Below are 20,573 nucleotides of genomic sequence, written 5' to 3' on the forward strand. Positions count from 1 at the left end.
TTTAATTTTATCATAACGATGTGAAGGATCTCATACATATCCTAATAAACCATCCTTGGAAAGATTGTCCTTCCAGTTAAATTATTCCATCATAGAATACATTTGACCTAGGAAAGAAAATTTCCATTCACAATAGCAGAACTGAACACAGAATATTAATTCATTAACTCATAATGCACAATAATCTGTAGAAAACCAGAGAACTACAGACAGTAATAACAACTCTCACCTTTTTTGACACAAGGCAACACCAGATTGCTATTAGGCAATGTAAGTGTATAAAATGCCACTACGCTAATACTGTCTAATTACACTGATCAAGTCATAATTCTTCACGTAATCTTTTTACATACTTTTTCACCCATTCTCCCTTTAACAGATTTTTTTTTTTTTTTTAAGGCAAAACCCCTTTTTTTCCTTTGTCTATTCAGCATCCTTTGGAAAAAACCACCAGATGGCAATGCAGCGTTCCAGTATTTTATTTAACACACATGTTATAGGGAAAAAAGTCTCTATGGATCAGCATGAGGCTCTCTTTCCTAACCTACTTCTTCTTTGATGAAATAATAAATAATTCATAAGCAAAAACTCTATTCGCCACAAGTAAGTGATCAAATACCACTCAACCTGAAAAGAACAGGCTTTAAGAAACCTAAGTTTCTAAGAATGTAAAACCACATGGCTAAAAAAATATGTACAATTTAGTTCAAACTATGGAAAAGGATAATTTCAGGAAAAAATCATGGAAAGGAAAACATTTAGAAATGCATTACCATAAAGTTCTCAAAATACTATCAAGGACTTCATTGAGCAACAGACACTCAGTGGACTGCACAAAAAGTAAATCTATGCACTTTTTAGGCATATTGTAAATTTATATGAAGTTCAGCATCATGCTAAAACCCAGGAATTCTTTCCTATGCTTTTGAGGTTTAAGCCAATTCCAGTAAAACCATGTGCTGAATGAATCAAAATACATAGGCTTTAAGTATTTATTCTTCCTTTGCATCAAGCAGGACATGATGATCAAGCAGAGGAATTGCTTTATGAAACGAAATGCTTTGAGATATTTCAAAAAGCCAAGAAGTAGTGCAAGAGTCAGCTTCCAATTTAGCAGATCACATCTGATATCCATTATACGCCAAATGAAAGTTCATCTTTGCAGTTACTGTTGTAGGCTCTGAAGCCTCTCCAGAAGTTCATGGGGACTTCACTAAATACCTAAAATACCCAGTTAACAACCATTTTATCTACTCTGAATTCCTTGCTTAAGGCAAAGGATCTTTTCTTTCTTGCTTGAGAAGGCATTACAACTTGTAGGTGTTGTGCATTCAACTGCAATTGAGAGGAAAAGTTTAGGTGTGCTTAAGTCTAACTTAGATTTTGCATATGTGGATATAGGAAGAAGTTTCTTGCACCATTTGTATTTATTAATGGAATTGTTACTGGAACTGCTCATCCAGCCATGCTTATATAACACAGTTATTACATGCTCTAAATGTACAATAAATCCATTCTATGTCAAAGAGTAATTTGAAACTGTTCATTGTATTGCAGAAATTATTTAAAATATTAACTGGGAAAAAAAAAAAATGTATCTTCTGTCAGATAGAATCAGAATCATACATACAAGTTAGTGTTAAACAGGTATGTCACACAGCTGTGAACAAGCTAATTTAAAGCATGTTTTCCTGTTGTTATAATAAATATTTGATTAATACACCTCCGTTTATACCCCATACTATTATATTTAACTGATGAACAGCACACAGTGGTAGAAAGATTCAAAGAATGCCACTAAGTAATGTCATTTAGGTGCTTTGCATAATGACAGCTCTCGTGATCAGAGATTTAATCCAACGCAGCATACTCTAAGCTTTCTCTTGCAATGTTTTTTAATCTGCTTTTCAATCAACATAAACAAAGGCAAGTATACTACATTGATCCTAATTGTTTACACATATAGCTAATTATATATAACTTCAGTCCTGAAAGCCAATAAACGGTCAGAATTGTTATCCATTTTTAGAAACAAAACCAGAATTTGAGCCTACAAATTACTCCACATTTTTGGCATGCTGTGAATCCTTACTGACTTTCTGAAGGTAGGTTTTCATGTTATTGACAGGTTAGAGAAGTGGTTGGAAAAGTATTTCTACCAGATGGAGAAACTCATACTTTTATTAATCACTATCTTTTTAGCACAGCTGATAAAAAACTTATAAAAGAAGAGAGCTGAATTACTTTAGCAAGAAAAATCCAACTGACAGTATAGAAAAGACATGTTTCCAAGGATAGAAATCTTTTTAACATAAAATACTAAAGATAAATATACAAAGAACACCAGATTTGTCTTTTCAGGTTTGGTACTTAGAAACAAGCTCAACGAAAGTGAACTAGAAGGAATAAGTCACAATTGGGACAACTATTTTGCATATTAATGAACAACTTCTTTATTTTTTATTCATTCCTTTAATTCATACGAGAAACGAAGTACATAAAAGCAACACATCTAAAAGGAGGATACTACTACTCCATATTTATAATTATAACATCTTATAAGTATAAAAACATGCCAACATCTTTAATTTGCTATTCATTCTACTTTAATGCTGATATTTCAAGGACAAAGTGAAACTCATAGGTAGAACTGACTAAAGAGATGTAAACCGTGTCCTAACCATTCTCTGCCTCTCATTAACATGTTCACATAAAACTACAGTTCTATTTTCCAAGTTGATTTTTTTTTCCTACTTCCAATTATAAGTTGCATTAGTTTTAGGAAACCATTTCTATTTTCACAGTACAAAAAGGTGAATCTTATTTTGCTAAAACTTCTGTTAAAATAAATAAGGTCATCTTTGTAGAAACACTTAAGGATTGCAAAACAGGCCTCCCGAGCACCCAAGGGAAGGAAAAACCAAACCAAACCAAACCAAACCAAACCAAACCAAACCAAACCAAACCAAACCAAAGAACAACAAAAAAAAACCCAAACCAAGCAGCATCACACATGTTATTATATCTCACCTACTTCTGTAGAAGTTCTTCAAGTCTAAAGTCACTAAACAACATGACCAAAGGCAGCAGGATCTGAGATTTCAGTAAATCAGAGATTTTTCCTTTGCACATACAGTGTGGCAAACAGACCTCTTGGTGATACAGCTAATTGAAACCTTATACAGGATAAGCAGATCTCAAGTAAAAACATCAAGAACCCCATGTTACAGTAAGGTATGATCCAAAGATTTCCATTACAGTTTTCCTTTTTATTACAGCATCAGGATGAGAACATATTCTGTACATCTTAAAAGGTATTGTATGCTCTTTCCTTTGCTGGACAGCAATTATATTACTTTCCCAAACAGAAATTAAGATGTATATTTACCACTTTTCCTTGCCTTGGTTAATCAGAGGAAGAGGATACAGGCAAAAATGATGAAATAAAATGCAAAGACAATCCAAGTTCTTAGTATTGTCACATTCAAGTAACAGGTATCTGATGACTGGTTATATTTTTTAGTTCCTTAAAAATGGATCTTAAACAGAACAACCTCACCCAGACACATTCAAAAGATATCTATGATATCTATCTAGGCTTCAATATCATATTACAAACACCAACCCATCACCAACTCCTTTGCTCTGCACACAGTCTGCATATTGCAGTTTTCTTGAATTTCAATAACCCCAAATATATTTTAATCTCAAGTATTAGTTGAGGAATTGCTTACTTTATAGTAAGTACTTCTAATTTGCCTTCCCTCCATCTACATTTCCAGTCACTAAAACATTTGAGACATAATCAGTTTCATAATGTTGTTACGAATATAATCCACTGAAAATATAAAATATGATTTAAGCTCTTGCACAAAATGTATAAAGACCTGCGTGCTCCCTAAGCACCAGTTCACAACAACTACCAGCCAACTCCAGTTGGAAACAGATTTAAAAATATACAAAAGAAATCACAGACAGATTTCTGGAACGGTACAACAAAAGCTAACTAAAACACTCCAATGCTAAAAGGAAAATGACTAGTAACAACAAACCTAATTAACTAATTCCATCAACATGGGATTAAGACTTCCATTAAGGATTTAGTACCCTTTGCTGCCATAGAGCAAGATAGTTTGAAGAAGTAGTATCCTATAATTTTTTTCATTATCCAATGAAAAGTGAAAGAAGAAAAAATTACAATTTCAGAGTTACAGGCAAAAAATGAAACCCCAAAGCACCCAGCTGTCTCAGTATTGGTGTTCCCTTTATTTACATATGAAGATAATTCATCTATAGTAACAGTATGAAAGATGTTTAGTAAACATGCCACCCTCTGCTTGGTTTCTGAAAAACAGCCTGTATTTTCTTTGCTGAATTAAACTCTTCAACCATGTATCAGGTAGCCCTTTCAAAAATACATTTTGCTGTTCACTTTTCATGGTTATTAAATTTAATGCGCTTGATCTATTTGTTGTATTACAAAAACCAGTAGCCTAAACCAAAATTGCATAATCTTCATTTCCAAGAGATTCTTCACCATAAAGTATATAGTCAAACAGATAAATCTAGTAACTCACATTAACAACACTGACTGCAATGAAGTCTTTTAAGTAAGTTAAATAGTTCTGGGAATAACTTTCCGTCAGTAGATGAATTGTTACATTGATTTCACATTACATACCTGATTTTAACATTTTGGGGGTTTTCATCAAGTTCACATGACACAATATAGTCTAAAAATACATAGAAGCTACTAACTTTTTTGCTGCAGAATTTGAAATCCTCTTAACTATGTTCCAAACCATCTATCAACATCTTAGTACATATTTGCAAATTTTAAGCACTTCTTTCCAAACCACATCATAACCACAGAGATAAAGATTTACTTACCTGATCCCCTTTTGGTCACAACCTTCAAGCTCTGTGTTAGAGTAGCATACAAGAGAATCAAGTTGGGAATAGGAGCTTTCATCTTCTGTCTTTCCGTGGCTGCTTCCTAGAGCATCAAAAAGAAGAAAGAAACACTGATTTTATATTGGTGCTGAAACAACCTTGAAGTAACTAATTGTAATACTGACATGGTGGAAAAGCTGAATACAGTGTTTGAGAGCAATTTAATACGCCAAAAAATGATCTATTATTCCTGAAAAAAAAAAAATAAACAAAACCAACTCCCAACCCTAAAATCACCATAAACAAACACACGCACACTACATTTAACCCTGGAGCTTAAGTTCCAATTTTGTCTAAACACTGAAAATTCATTGAGTCCCTGTTTAAACTTTCTAACAGATCTCCTGAATGAAACAACTTTGATCAATTTATTCTACACAAAAAGTGTGATTTTTTCACTAAACCTGCAAAATAACATCTAGTTCTTCCTTTTTATCATATAATCTATTCCCGCATACACACAGGAAAAAGAAAGAAATGCCCTTCATTAGTTTTGCTTCCACTTATGAATTCCACAGATTGAGCATCTGATTCACAATGCAACGAACAATTAATTAAAAACAAATCTGGTCATCTTCTTCGGAACAGCAAAAGGGGAAACATAAGAGTGCACCAGAGGAACCGGCAGAGACTCCTGTAACTTCCTTTTAGATGAGCTGAAATCCCACGAGCCAGTTCAAACTAACATATTCACGGCACTAAATCAGAAGTGGATGTTATTAGGATGGGAGAGAGATGGATCACAGGATGTGGCTCATCCTTCACATCTAAGATGTGAATAAAAGTTTTGCATTTCTGTTACTTGTGTCCTCTGGGGATCAATTGGTATGAGCAGCTGGTGAAAGCAGGGACTAAACATTCTGTTAATTCCCCATATAACTAAGAGCATGTCATCTAGTCATGATGATTATCAGCTTTGTTCTGGAATGGTTGATAGGACTAACATCTCACATTTTAATGTGTTAAAAGGGGAAAGGGAGGCCAAATTTTCTGCCCAGTCAAGCTAGACAGTAGAGTCTATCTATGCTATCTATATTCATTATAGTATTTTATGCAAAAATATTCTTATCTAATGGGAGGAAAAAAAGGGCTGTGATCAATGGTTCTTTAATATTATAAATAAAGACCCAGAGGAAACCAATGTGGTTTTGATATTGACCTCTGGTAATCACAGCATTGTACAGCAACTGAAAAAAAATCACAAAAGGATCTACATAGTGCAAGCTTTGAATTCAAAAGAGACCAATAATCTTTTGCACTTTCATTGACACTCAGGTTACTGAGTACTCAAGACATTTTTGTGAAAGCAGTATCTTAAGATATCTTCATCTTAGAAGAGAACAGGTTAGAAATAAGAAATAATGGGGTTGTAAAAGAGCACATTATGGGAAGAATTGCTTAAACAATGACTTCATATAGAATCCATCTTATAGCTTTACGTTTCAAGACATTTGAGAGCTAAGCGCAAACCTACTGCATTCATGATTATGACTTTATTAAAGATAAGGGAGTGAGAGAATACAGTTTGACAACAGTTTGTGATATCTTATTTTTTTATAACAATATTTATACTCACAGAGAAACGCAGAAGCATTAATATGTTTGCTCATTCATTCACTGGCTGTGAACAGATGTTAGCATTTTATCATCACAGGTGAAGGACTATCACTTACCTACATTCACGTGCAACTTCAGAAATGTTAGGTAATAAATTGCTTATCAACATGGAAATTAAAATGTAAAATATGGGATTTCTGTGAGTTAAATTATGTGCAATATTAACATTTTTAGTTAAATTTAAATTTGAACTAAGTACCATGACCACTGGCAGTTATAAATAATATAAATCCTTAGAATTTTAGAAGCTAGAAATGAAGGTTAATTTTCCAGGGGCACAGTGAGCAGATATCACAAAGTGTTATGCCACATTTTACTGCAGACCTGAGTCAAGCTTTCTGAAATCAAAATCTCATTTCTTAGTCACTGCACTAACTGATGCCGCAGGAAATCCTGAAGCTGATATCTTCAGCCTCCAGGGTACTAGCGAGAGTCAGCTCTCTGCTCTGTGTGAGCGTAATAAATACTGTCCAAAGAACCACAGGATCTTACTAAGCAATTACAAATTCACTAAATAGGTTCTGACTGTGAAAGCAGATCCAAATACATCTTTTTTTGATCACACATCAAAAGATGATGTTGTTGATTACTGTGAAAGAAATGCAAATATATACATACATACATATATTTGCATATATGTACATATATATGTATGTATTCATATGTATTTATACATATTTTTTAAGTAAACTATACAGTAGCTATAAAGCTTGAAGTTATCAAAGAAAGCCTCAGTAAATACAAGAACGTCAATAAGAAATTGTTCAGTCTACTAAATCCTTCTTTTGGTCCATGCATATATCACTCATTTAAGTTGCCAAGTCAAAAAGGAGAATGACATTACAATAGTGTAGCAAGAATTGCACGTTAACTATGTGATGCCACTGTGGAAGCCATTCTCATGTACATGTATTCTCAGAGATTCAGGTCTAGCTTAAAGGCATAAGCAAAATTGGCTGTTGCCTACATTGCTTGTGGTAAATCCCTAGAAAGTAAAGTCTGTTACTGTCTTTGAGATACCAGAAAGCACTTAACTGCTAGAGGAGGAAAAAAAGGAAGGGTAGCTCCCAGCAGCAGCCATTGCCCCTTTGCAGCAATATAAGCAACAACTCAGATCTTACATGGGCTGTCCCCAGAGTTTTCCAACGCTTCTCTTCTGCTTCCACTCCCTTTTCTGCAGGAGGAGAAGTTTTTCTGGTCTTTTCTTTATTTTAAAACCCAAAAGCTCAAACAACTAAAACTGAGTTAAAGGTCGGTATAGTGGAGCTGGTGCCTTATGGCTTTAGAAGTTGTCTAGGAGGTTGGAAAATTTGCCTCACGTCAGTCATATGACTGATTCAAAACAGATACTTAACATCTCATGTCCCCTGTTCCAGGTGAATGCTTCAGCAATTGACTATTCTAGAAAATGTCACCCTAGTGAAATTGGTTGTAATAACAAAATAAGCAAGTCAGAAGAAAATAAAAAAGGAATATCCCAAGGGGGATCCCACAAGTCCATAGAAAATGCCTTCACTGCTGCAATGAGTATGTCTGAGGCCTAGATGTTGTTGTGTCATATTCAGTTATGTTTTAAACTGAAAAATAAAATAAAAGGCATAATTCTGAGAAGTCACACTATCTGGAGTGTGATATGTCACAAATCCGAAACAGCCTTTTTTCAGCAATAATTTTTTTAAGGAAGAGACTATTTTACTAAGTCACCTAGCTGTAATTTAATTTGTTTAAATAACATTAAGTAATTCTGATTTTAACAAGTGGAACAACTCTGCTGATTCTTTAAGCAATAGGCAGATAAACAGCCTGCATACACAAAAGTCCTTTTTACTTTTTTTTTTTCTGATTTTCAGTTGCCTCTACCAAAAAGCTAAGACAATGCATGGTAATTATTTTTTTTTTTTAACTTAATTGTTGCTTTTTAAGTTGCATCAATGTTAGCATGTTTTACATACTCTTTGGCTATAAGACTGCTAGACTCCGTGGGTGAATAGTAGACTAACAAAATCTTTTAGAACCAGGGATTTTGGTTGCTTTTTTCTTTATAAGATAGCAAATGAAAATGAAATATTTTTCATCTTTAAGCAGTATTCACAACTTCAGATTTTCAGTAGTGGGTTGTTCATTTGCATGAACCACAACACTGAAAACGTGGAATATTCCTAGATAAATATATTCCACACAAAATTTAATTGGGCATATTATTAATTTTTAAAAATGTCTTTTCTGTAGAAGGTGTCATTGCTTGACACAAAAATGACATAGAAAGCCTCTAGCATATGTAACGCCAAGTATCTCATTTTCCAGTTGAGACAGAAATAGAAATACAGCTGTATTTCAACACTAACATTCTTTGGGGAAATGCCAAGAATGCTTTTTTTTCTTAAATTGTTATAAATACTCACTGTGAGGAAAACGCATACACATGCACACATGCTTCCCAAAACAGCTCAGCAGATATTAAATTAACAATAGTAAGGCAATTCCTGATAAGACAGGAAAATGGAGAAGAAAATTCTCATTTCCTAATTTTACTTATGTTCATTTTGGGCCTTTCCCAAAACTTATATTAAACTTAATTGAAGTAAGAAATTTTCCATTGGCTCAGTCCCTTACAATAACTTTAAGGGGTTGATTCTCAGTCAGCCTACAAATGCTAGCTAGCTTCCATTATCTAATTATCTGAAAATCATTTTTCTTCCCATGCTGCCTCTCTAACTGTGAAGAATATTCTTTTATACATGTTCAAAACTACTTCGTTATCTTCCTCCATCACATTCTCTTCAAAGAAAAAAAAATAATTAAAAAAAATTGCAGGATCCTGTGAACGCTGCAAAATAATTCATGACTGTTCTGTGGTGATGTCAGAAAGTTCTGTGTTAACTAGCAAGATTAGTCTGCTTTAAAAACAAAACAAAACAACACAAAACAAAGCAAAAAAAAAGATATCAAAACTAACTCTTCACTTGAGCCTGTGTATTTTCATGTGGCAGAAAAGCCTTTGAATAGTAGTAAAAATCTCAGAGTTTTCAATTTCCGTTCTGGAAAAGTGATAACTGGGGTATGAACTGAAAGGTCCTTTCTTGGTGTTGGTATTGTGGAATAAGGCACAAAACTGTCCCTGGAAAATTATGAATGAGTAACAATATTACAAAGAAACATCACCTGAATACATAAGAAACAAACAAAGAAAAAAATGTCTGCTCAGTAACAGTCTCTTTTTATGTGGCAGTTCTTTACAAATCCCTGAACAGCATGTCATTAGATTTCACAAAGTGTAAACGAGATTACAAAATTTTAGTATAGAATCATAGAATGGTTTGGGTTGGATCAAAGACCATCTAGTTCCAACCCCCCTGCCATGGGCAGGGACACCCTCCACTAGACCACATTGCCCAAAGCCCCATCCAACCTGGCCTTGAACACTTCCAGGGATGGGGCATCCACAGCCTCTCTGGGCAACCTGTTCCAGTGCCTCACCACTCTAACAGTAAAGAATTTCTTTCTAACATCTCATCTAAATCGACCCTCCTTCAGCTTGAACCCATTACCCCTTGTCCTGTCACTACACTCCCTGATCAACAGTCCCTCTCCAGCTTTCCTGTAGGCCCCTTCAGGTACTGGAAAGCCGCAATTAGATCTCCCCGGAGCCGCCTTTTCTCCAGGCTGAACAACCCCAACTCTCTCAGCCTGTCCTCACAGGAGAGCTGCTCCAGCCCTCTGATCTTTTCTATGGTCTTCCTCTGGACTCGCTCCAACAGCTCCATGTCTCTCCTGTACTGGGGCCCCCAGAGCTGGACGCAGTACTCCAGGTGGGGTCTCACGAGAGCGGAGTAGAGGGGCAGGATCACCTCCCTCGACCTGCTGGTCATGCTTCTTTTGATGCAGCCCAGGACACAGTTGGCTTTCTGGACTGCAAGCGCACACTGCCGGCTCATGTTGAGCTTCTCATCAATCAATACCCCCGAGTCCTTCTCCTCAGGGCTGCTTTCAATCCATTCCTTGCCCAGCCTATAGTTGTGCTTGGGATTGCAAGTATAGTATTAGTAATTATCTTTGATATGCCCCGAACACAACTCAGCAGTTTGAATGCAATTTCCTGTAAATTCTTAAATTGCAAGAAAAAAGTAAAATTAGAATGAGTGTGATTTCATAAGCAAGTGTCAATTCATTGTCATGTTCTGCTATGTTACTGTCTTAGAAGAAAAAGAGAGCCCTAACAGTACTTAAAAATGTTAGCTAGAAGAAAATACATCTGTTTCAAAGACAAGAGTCCATAAAAATACTCCTTTTCAGAGTCCCAGAAAACAAAAAGATTCAGCAATAAAATTTTGAAGAACTCATGAGAAACCAGTCATAAGCACCAGGAAGGCCTCTGCAAGTCACTCCTGTTCCTCCATGCTAAGCAGCATTCCTAAGTTCAAGAAAGTTGTGACTGTCGTGACAAAAAACAAAAGGAGATGAGTAAAAAAAGCAGTAAGGATTGAAGGAATGGTGACAGTGTTTTAAGCAACGATAACCAAAAGCCAATATGCCACCTGTCCCCCAGAGCAGACTGTGAATAGGAACTCAGCAGAGTCCTTTGGAGAGGTTTCCAACCAAATGCATCATCACATTTCCCATTAAACCTGGCATTCATTACTGCCTTCTTCTTTCAAAGATACTTTTTATTGCTAAGATTTTCATCTCCTTAAGACTCCATCCATCATGCAAGGTACAGTACACATGGCAATTTGGCTGGAGAAATTTAAGATCATTCCATGTATCTCTGTATAAAAATATAATCTGTCATTCCCAAAAGTTTCCATTAAGAAACGTGCATCACTTAAACACATAAAGTAGTTAAAAATGATTCTACAAGTAAGAAACCTTCTGTTAGAACTAGAAGAATCCTGATGTCTGGCTCAATATTTATTTTCCCATTCTTGTGTAAAATAGTACTGTCAACAAAAGCATTTGCACTTAATGTGATGGACTAGCAAACATTCGCATTTTGCACACAGTTCACATTGCTTAATGTGTTCCTAATTATGTCATTAAGTGACTTTTTTATGTGGTAGGTAATGGATAAGATTTCTGGATAGTGCTTTTTCTATTAAGAGACAAATAAATTGCAGCAGATTGCAGATACCTGAAATGTAACACATATGCTTGACAAAACTCTATTGAAGAAATAGTTGAACATCTTGTCCCTCTGAACCACAGATTAAAATAGTTACTTAGCTGAAAACTATCTATCTGACACGTACTTTGGGAAACAGCTGTGGCTAGGAAGAGAAAGTACAGGAGAGATATATAAAAGGGAGATGACAGTGGCTTTCCAATCGTCTCGTAGCACCTTGTGGGATCCAGGTCAGCAGGGAATCCTTCTCAGTTCCAGATAATTCACCAGGGTTGGCTCAATCAGTGAGAAGTGCCAGTGCAAAAAGGGCAGGAAAGGAAAGCCTTGGACAGTGTGCCAGTGAGTTATTTACTCTCAGGGTAAGAGAACAATGGATGGACAGGAGTTCCTGTTCATTCCTATGTGCCTTTACATGAGATAAAGAAACACATCAGCCTACCTTCAAAACAATCTAGTATTGATAGTACAAGTAGATGCCCCCCTCTTAATAGTTCACAAGTTATAATCACAAAGAAATAAGAATCTGAAAATGAGGAAAACTTTTTGCAACAAAACATGCGGAACCAAACTGGACTGAAAGATTTGATGGAAACAACGTATCTAGTAGAATACATAAAAAAATGTGTGCTCATGATGCTAATTAGGCCAATGTGTTAATGGAAAATTTGAAACCATAATTTCTTTTTTATGGAAAAAAAAGAAAAAAATGATAGCAACATGGCAGCAAAGTTACAGACAATACTCAAAAAGTTAGTTCAACAGTGATGTTTACAGAAAACTAGTTGGAAAATGGTTGTTCTGTTATTTAGTTTCTAAAGGGAGATAGACTAGCAGTACAAAGGAGAATAAATAAAACACTTCTCCCTTTTCATAGTCTTAAGTACGTAAAGTTAGATGAAGAGGAAAAATTCAAAGATGATCTTCAGTGTGGCTTTGAAATGCTGTCTTTCCAAAAGGAAAAAAATCTTGCTTCCGAGACTGTGTGCATGGGTAACCAGTACTCAACTTATTATGGCACGGTTTTGTATGTGAGATATCTAACCTTAACCATTTGTTCTGCCATTGGTTCCTTGGCCACTCTGTATGTTTGCTTTTTGGGGATGGGTAGCCTTGTTCTTGTATTGAGCTGAAATTCCATCTTTACCAAAACTGAAAAAAACCAAAGTTTTGATACCGCAAATATCAGTTTATTGGATAATTATAACTGACTGTGTTTTCAGGCAACTAAATGAAATATTTACAACAGCCAGAGAACAATCACCTTGCTCTACTAAGTATATTCACTATATGTGTTTGTAGATTTCAAACTCCTTTTCTACATATGGCAAATTTTTAAAGACTAGCTATGTGCAGCAAAACCAACACCAGAAAAACTGGAATACTGTAGTTTCCTATATAAGTAGTTTTCTCCCATTTTCTACAGAGCAAAGAGTAGCGATTATGTAACACCACATTTGAAAAATAAATTTGCAAGATGTAACTTAAAGTAAGCGAAGAACTCTAATTTTGAGCTCAAGTTAGGATAATAGCACTTTTTTAAAAGTTCAGCCTTCCTGAAATTTTCTGAATAGATACTTGATAAGTGTGATGTTCCTCAGACATTGACAGAAGATTCTAGATACTTTGACTAGCAACAAGCATTACAAGAATGATTTAATTCCAAAAATTCTCTAAATAATATCTCACATCTGAATCACTAATGAGAGATATTTTCCCTTGAAATGACAAAGGACAGAAGGATGTGGAGGATGAAGCTCCACTGTGGATATTCTGACAGAATGTTTTCATGCAGGATAATAAACCCCACCACCAACACTAAGATTATCGGTTTACATAACACTTAACATGAATGAGTTTCTTTATATGCAGTAGGCTATACGTTTTCCTTTTCCCACAGTTGATACTTGTAACACAATCTTACTAATGCAATGTAATCTTAGACCCTTAGAGCATGACCTGTTTCTAATTTAATGCTTACTCTGTCCTGCCATATTGGATGTTAGGAAAGTTGTCTGTAATTTACATTACACTTCATACTACATGAGCTCACTTTGTACTTTTAGAGTTGTGAAAAGGTAGAAATAAGTGTTTTGTTTATCTCTTCCCTTTCACAGTCTAACTGACAAGCCCTTTACACTTGTCCAAAACAGATTTTGACACCCTGCTGTCAGACAGTGACAGCAATACCGGGCCTGACTCCCTCTGCCCAGCCTCCCCTGGCGACTCCCCCATGGGCCCAGGACCCCATTTTGGCCCAGCCCAGGGCTGTCAGTCCCTGCCCCAGTGAAGCTGTAGGAGTGCTGGTCTCCAGCTCCATCTCCGGCCTTGCCTCCTGGAGGGTTTCAACACTGGAGGCAGCCCATTTCGGCACGGACCCCTCGTACGTACGCTCGTTCCAGCCCTGCCTCTGGCGTCACCTCCTTGTGCCCCTGGCTAGAGCCCCTGGATGGAGCCTGCCTCAGCGCTTGCTGTGCCAGGGACAGTCAACAGACCCCGTAACCAGCCCCCATGCTCGGACCCCGTGGAGCTGCACCCCCTGGGCGTGGGCCCGGCTATGCCCGTGTCGCCCTTGGGGCCCAGCAGTCAGCCCTCACTGCGCCCTGACACCTTGCTCCTCAACAGGGTCTGAAAGCCAGAATAACTATTCACCAATGTCTGTCTCAAACCCATTTGTTTCCGATGGGAGAACATTTCTTACATTTTAATGCTATAAATAACCTAGGAATAGTCACTGTTTCCCCTTGAAAATGCAGGGATTGTAAATAGTTTTGTGTTTACAGAAAAAAAACAATAAAAAGCCTTAGAAGTTCACAATTTTACCAAATTCTTTATCTATCATAAAATTATTTTAAGGCGTCAGCCCACTATCAGAAAGAATATCACACATAAAAGCATTTGGGTAGCAACACTTCAGCATGTGTAAGGGATTTCACAGGCAAACTGCTGCCTGGTAAAGACAAAAGAATCCATATGATGAATTTACTGCTTGTACAAGAACAACAAGGACCTGAAGAGAAATACGAGTACAAAGGATAAGTCAGCTTTACCATTCAGATACAGCATCTTGTGTATAATAATTAAAAGCAGAACAATTTCTGCAAGGATTATCATCATTAAAATGGTTGGTAAAGGATTCAAGCATTGATGATATATAATTATACCTTTGCAGTTTATTAAAGCTGTAGGGAGTAAACTTCAAGACTGGATATGACTAAAATTTATTATGTCTACATGACAACTTGTTATGCCACATAGGACTACCCAACACAGTGGCTGGAAGATAATAATTATTTCAAAGGAGAAGGAGTCCTCAATTTTGTTTTATTTTCCTACAACAATGGTGGGTATAGCCATCATCACAGCAGCTCTTTCTGCTCTGTTCTGTAACCCATCACTGTGAGCCAGCTTGCATACAATGCTGACAATCACATCACAATTTCATAAGTCCTGATCTTTTATTACAAAAAAGAGCAGAAGGGTAAAAGGAAGAAAGGATTGTAAATGGTGCTAAAGCTTCTCCCATTAAAACTGGAAAGCGTTTAGCTGCACTGAACGAAGATAACTCTGAAACTGCCCAGGTTCATCATTCAGTTTGGAATGACATTCCTTAATCCCACCCCATTTTTAGTGTTGATGTTGTTGCTTTGTTTGGCTAGTTTTTGAAAAGCATGTCTTGATGCCTTTAATTTCCTAGCCAAACTCTGCTCGCTACTTCACTGCCCTAGCACCAACTAGCTACCTAATAATCCCAATGCTAAAGAAAGTTTCACTGCTTGAGTAGAAAATAGCAGACCTGAAACTCTATTTCAGCTGTGATCTAAAACTGTTCTGAGATCCAAGGTCAGAAAGGGCTGTCGCTGGCCTAACCAACTGCAACTTTTAAGTGCTGCTGAATAGTACTGCTTATTAATAGCTGCAATTTATGACTTGACACTAAGAGGAAGAGGACATTTTCAGAAGAGGCAGAGCTTCCTGTTTACCTTCTCATGTATTACCAATGTGTAGCCATGAAGTATATGATATCCAAATTTAAAGCTGCAACAGCCTGATGGATAACAATGGCTGGCTGTTCCAAAGCTTTCAAAAATTAATTTCAGATTATAACAATGGAAAATATAAATCAAGTAAAGAGTTACATATATCCAGGTCACAAGCTGAGTATTACACTGTAATTGCAGTACATTCAGTATGTTTCTGGCAATTTTCATAGCTGGGAGCTATTATAATGACATTCTTCAAAATCTTGATTTGAGAATAATGATCAAAAATAAAAAAGCCTCTCAAAAATAACTTTCCTCTGGAAATTAGGAACATTGCCTTCCACCATGACAGGTACTCATCTACCCCTTCAAAACTGGGATTTCAAATACTCATGGATCAGGAGGAGACTGAGAACCACTCTGGTCTCAGCTGTAGTAGATCGGACTTGGGATTCCAAGCTCCTAATTCAAAGCTTTTTGTCTTAAAACGGATGAAATGCATCACAGAAGTAACTGAAGAAGAGACTAGAATCCTACGACTCTTCCTTTCCTACAGAATTGTTATAACTATTAAGCCAGAATTTGTCTCCTTTTGCTTCTTTTTCCAGGCCCCTGAATTTAGTATGCACAGCTGCACAGTGCCTTGTTTTCCCCAGAAATTATAGAGATTGCTGTCGTCAAAATAATTGGATGAGGCATTTGGGAAATGTGGGTTCAAATCCTTCAAATCAGGAAGACTTACAAAATAATGCTCCCATTTCCTGAGCATGTGCTGTAACTCCCTAACACATATACACATTGTGCACTTTCAAAGGAGTAGTTTGCGCCGAGTAAAATGTTATCATGTAAAATAAATGCAGCAAATGTTTATGGGTAGCTCATTCAAAACTATTCAGTTAATTTCTACCCTGTTGTACAGGGTTGAATCATTCTCATCATATTCACTAAACATAAAAGTAGAGCATTCCATAAAACTTTATCAGCTCCTATTGTGAAAGCCCCCAGGAAGTTTTAAAAGCTCAGTAGAAATGCATTTAGTTTCTACAGAATTCAAAACTGAGCATAAATGTATTTGTCCATGAATCCATGCTATTGACGGACTACTATTATACCAATAAATTGCATGTACACAATCTATATTCAGGATAACACTGCTGAGGTTTTACCTCTTTGAAAAATGGATGCCTAAAATGTACATTCTCAAAATATATGCATCAACAGCTGATGGTTGTATTGTTTCCACAGGATTTTGAATTCAAGCACATACTCCCCCCATGAACACTAAGGAAGAAGATGATCTTTCACTCTCTAATAGCAGCCAGCCCAGCCTCAGACAATGAACTACGAAGGCAGTATTTTTTGGGTTGCTGCAGAAGTAGCAGAAGACCCAGAAGTAACAGTCATCTGTCTGTTCCTATCTCTCGATTATTCGAGGCTGTTGTGCTCACACATTAATTGGGGGACTAGCAGTGGATGCTATACAAGGTAAGTTTATTTCACAGACAGTTAATTCGATACCATACATACAAATCTTATTACCTGTTCATTAGTTATAACACCAGGATATTAATAAGAGCTATTACAGGTATTAAGTAGCTACCAGTAGAACAGTTTATTGGGTTCCAGTCCTTTCTTTTTTTTTTTTTTCTTTATTTTATTTTTACATTCATTTAAAGGAAGTTATTCTGAGGAAGGAGTTTGACCTAGGTTTCTGAAAAACAATTCTGGTGTGAGAGTCTCCCATTGTTTCATCAGGATGACCACAGGACAATAGTTTGGAAGGCCAGATACCAAGAGGACTTCTACATAGCCTGTTGTTAGCTCAGTATTATTCATTAATCATTTTCATGATGGGAAAAATATTTTGTTCATTGCATTTCCAGATTAAACAAGGTGGGATGAATTGCATAACTGTTTGAGGTCAGGGACAGTGTTGAAAATTATCTTGACAGACCACAGAAATAATATGAAAATATAGATAAAACTCCAGAGAAACAAGGGTAAATTATCAAATTAAGCAGATGTAATCAACCAAATATAGAAAAGATGAAGAACAGCTGGCTAGATATTGGTTCTGTAGAAAAGGATATATCAATTTGTGGTGGGTTGACCTTGGTTGGAGGCCAGGTGCCCACCAAAGTCGCTCTGTCCCTGCCCTCCTCAGCTGGACGGGGGAGAGAAAATGTAACAAAAGGCTCATGGGTCGAGATAAGGACAGGGAGCAATCACTCACCAACTACCATCCCAGGCAAAAGAAATTCAACCTGGGAAAAAAATAATTCAATTTATTACCAATGAAATCAGAGCAGGATAATGAGAAATAAAACCAAACCTTAAAAACATCTTCTCCCTACGCCTCCCTTCTTTCCAGGCTGAACTGCACTCCCAGTTTTCTCTACACATTTCCCCCTCAGCGGCACAGGGGGACGGGGAATGGGGGTTATGGTCAGTTCATCACACGCTGTCTCTGCCGCTCCTTCCTCCTCAGGGGGAGGACTCCTCACACACTGCCCCTGCTCCAGCATGGGGTCCCTCCCATGGGAGACAGTCCTCCACCAAATTCTCCAACGTGAGTCCTTCCCATGGGCTGCAGGTGTTCACGAACTGCTCCAGCGTGGGTCTCTCCCACAGGGTCACAAGTCCTGCCAGCAAACCTGCCCTGGCGTGGGCTCCTCTCTCCACGGGTCCACAGGTCCTGCCAGGAGCTTGCTCCAGCGTGGGCTTCCAATGGGGTCACAGCCTCCTTTGGGTGCATCCACCCGCTCCACGGGCTGCAGGTGGATATCCACTCCATCATCAACCTCCGTGGGTCGCAGGGGAATCTCTGGTCCCGGCGCCTGGAGCACCTCCTCCCCCTCCTTCTGCACTGATCTTGGTGTCTGCAGAGTTGTTCCTCTCACATATTCTCACTCCTTTGTCCAGCTGCAGTCGCTCTTGTTGTTGCATAGGGGTTTTTTCCCCGTCTTAAATTTGTTACCCCATAGGTGCTACCACCGTCGCTGATGGGCTCGGCCTTGGCCAGCGGCGGGTCTGTCCTGGAGCCGACTGGCATTGGCTCTGTCAGACCTAGGGGAAGCTTCTAGGATCTTCTCACAGAACTCACCCCTGTAGCCCCCCCGCTACCAAAACCTTGCCATGCAAACCCAATATGCAATTATAGTAGGTTATAAGCTGAATACCAGTCACGCTACATTTCCTAAAAAAGTTAATTGCCGTGCTGGGACATGCACAAAGCAGGGTAATTGTGGATTCTTTACTTTTAAAGATCTACGGATCTTTTAAAAATGTATGTTTAATGTTTACAGACATTGCGTCAGTACAGCTGACCTTGATACTGGGCAGTGGAATAGTTTTATTCCATGCTTTTGATTCTATGAAACTTCCTCTGAAAATATGTGCTATGTCTATGAAGTGAACATGCTCTGGAACATACTTCTTCAAAACAAAAAAAAAACCCAGGGAATAAAAGAGTTGTTAAGAGAGAGAGCAAGAGTGTAGAGCGTAGATAATCATCAGTTCACCAATACTGGCAGTAGCCACTACTCAGAATGTATCATTCAGAAATAAATGATGTTCCTGTAAGGACTCGGTCAACAGCTAGTGCAGCCAACATGGGTTGAAATACTGGTTTTGTCTGACCTGTTCGACATTGTTCTAAGACAATAAGTATTCCTAGAATAGGAAGTGGCAGTCCAGTGAAGTTCCCATTGACTGATACATAACCCACAATTTTAAAAAGGGAAAAAAGGAGGACCTGGGGAACTACACGCCAGTCAGTCTTGCTTCTATGCCCAGCAAGATCATGGAGCAGATGCTCCTGGAAACTTTGCTCAGGCACATGGAAAATAAGGAGGTGATTGGTAATATCCAACATGGCTTCACTAAGGGCAAATTGTGCCTGACAAATTTGGTGGCCTGCTACGTCGGGGTTATGATGTTGGTGGATAAGGGAAGTGCAACTGATGTCATCTGCCTGGACTTGTGCAAAGCATTTGACATGGTCCCGCACAACAATCTTGTGTCTAAACTGGAGATACATGGATTTGACAGGTGGACCACTCAGTGGATAAGGAATTTACTGGATGCTTGCACTCTAAGAGTTGCAGTCAATGGCTTAATGTCCAAGTGGAGATCAGTGACGAGTGGTGTTCCTCACAGGTTGGTATTGGGACCAGTGCTGTTTAACATCTTTGTCAGTGATATGGACAGTGGGATTAGTGCACCCTCAGCAAGTTTGCCAACAACATCAAGCTGTGTGGTGCGGTCAACATGCTGGAGGGAAGGGATGCCATCCAGAGGGACCTTGACAGACTTGCGAGGTGGGCCCGTGCGAACCTCATGAAACAAGGCCAAGTGCAAGGTCCTGCACGTGGGTTGGGGCAATTCAAGCACAAATACAGGCTGGGTGGAGAATGGATTGAAAGCAGCCCTGAGGAGAAGGACTTGGACGTGTTGGTGGACAAGAAGCTCAACATGAGCTGGCAATGCGCACTTGCAGCCCAGAAAGCCAACCGTATCCTTGGCCACATCAAAAGAAGTGTGACCAGCAGGTCAAAGGAGGTGATTGACCCCCTCTACTCTGCTCTCGTGACACCTCACCTGGAGTACTGCATCTAGCTCTGGGGTTGCCAGTACAAGAAATACATCGACCTGTTGGAGCCAGTTCAGCCTGGAGAAGAGAAGGCTCCAAGGAGACCTTATAGCAGCCTTCCATTCCAGTACCTAAGGGGAGCCTACAAGAAAGCTGGACAGGGGCTGTTTACAAGGGCATGTAGCGATAGGACAAGGGACAATGGCTTTAAACTGAAAGAAGGTCGAAATAGATTAGATATAAGGAAGAAATTCTTCACTATGAAGATGGTGAGGCACTGGAACAGGTTTCCCAAAGAAGTTGTGGATTTCCC

The 20,573-nt window shown here is 38.1% G+C and overlaps 1 protein-coding gene across 2 annotated transcripts in view; it reads right to left on the bottom strand.

Annotated features, from left to right (window-relative positions):
* The window catches only part of IL1RAPL1 (interleukin 1 receptor accessory protein like 1), a 764,969-nt gene that overhangs the window by 667,014 nt on the left and 77,382 nt on the right, over positions 1–20,573 (bottom strand). Inside the window, exon 2 of one of the 2 annotated variants that reach the window (XM_054844310.1) lies at positions 4,891–4,996. In XM_054844310.1, coding sequence (XP_054700285.1) covers positions 4,891–4,972 — 82 coding nt within the window. In that variant the 5' untranslated portion in view covers positions 4,973–4,996. Of the gene's footprint in view, positions 1–4,890; positions 4,997–20,573 lie in introns of those variants that run through there. The other variant, XM_054844318.1, reaches the window with a different exon arrangement.

Source organism: Grus americana, chromosome 1 (assembly GCF_028858705.1).
Source record: "Grus americana isolate bGruAme1 chromosome 1, bGruAme1.mat, whole genome shotgun sequence".
Lineage (NCBI taxonomy): Eukaryota > Metazoa > Chordata > Aves > Gruiformes > Gruidae > Grus > Grus americana.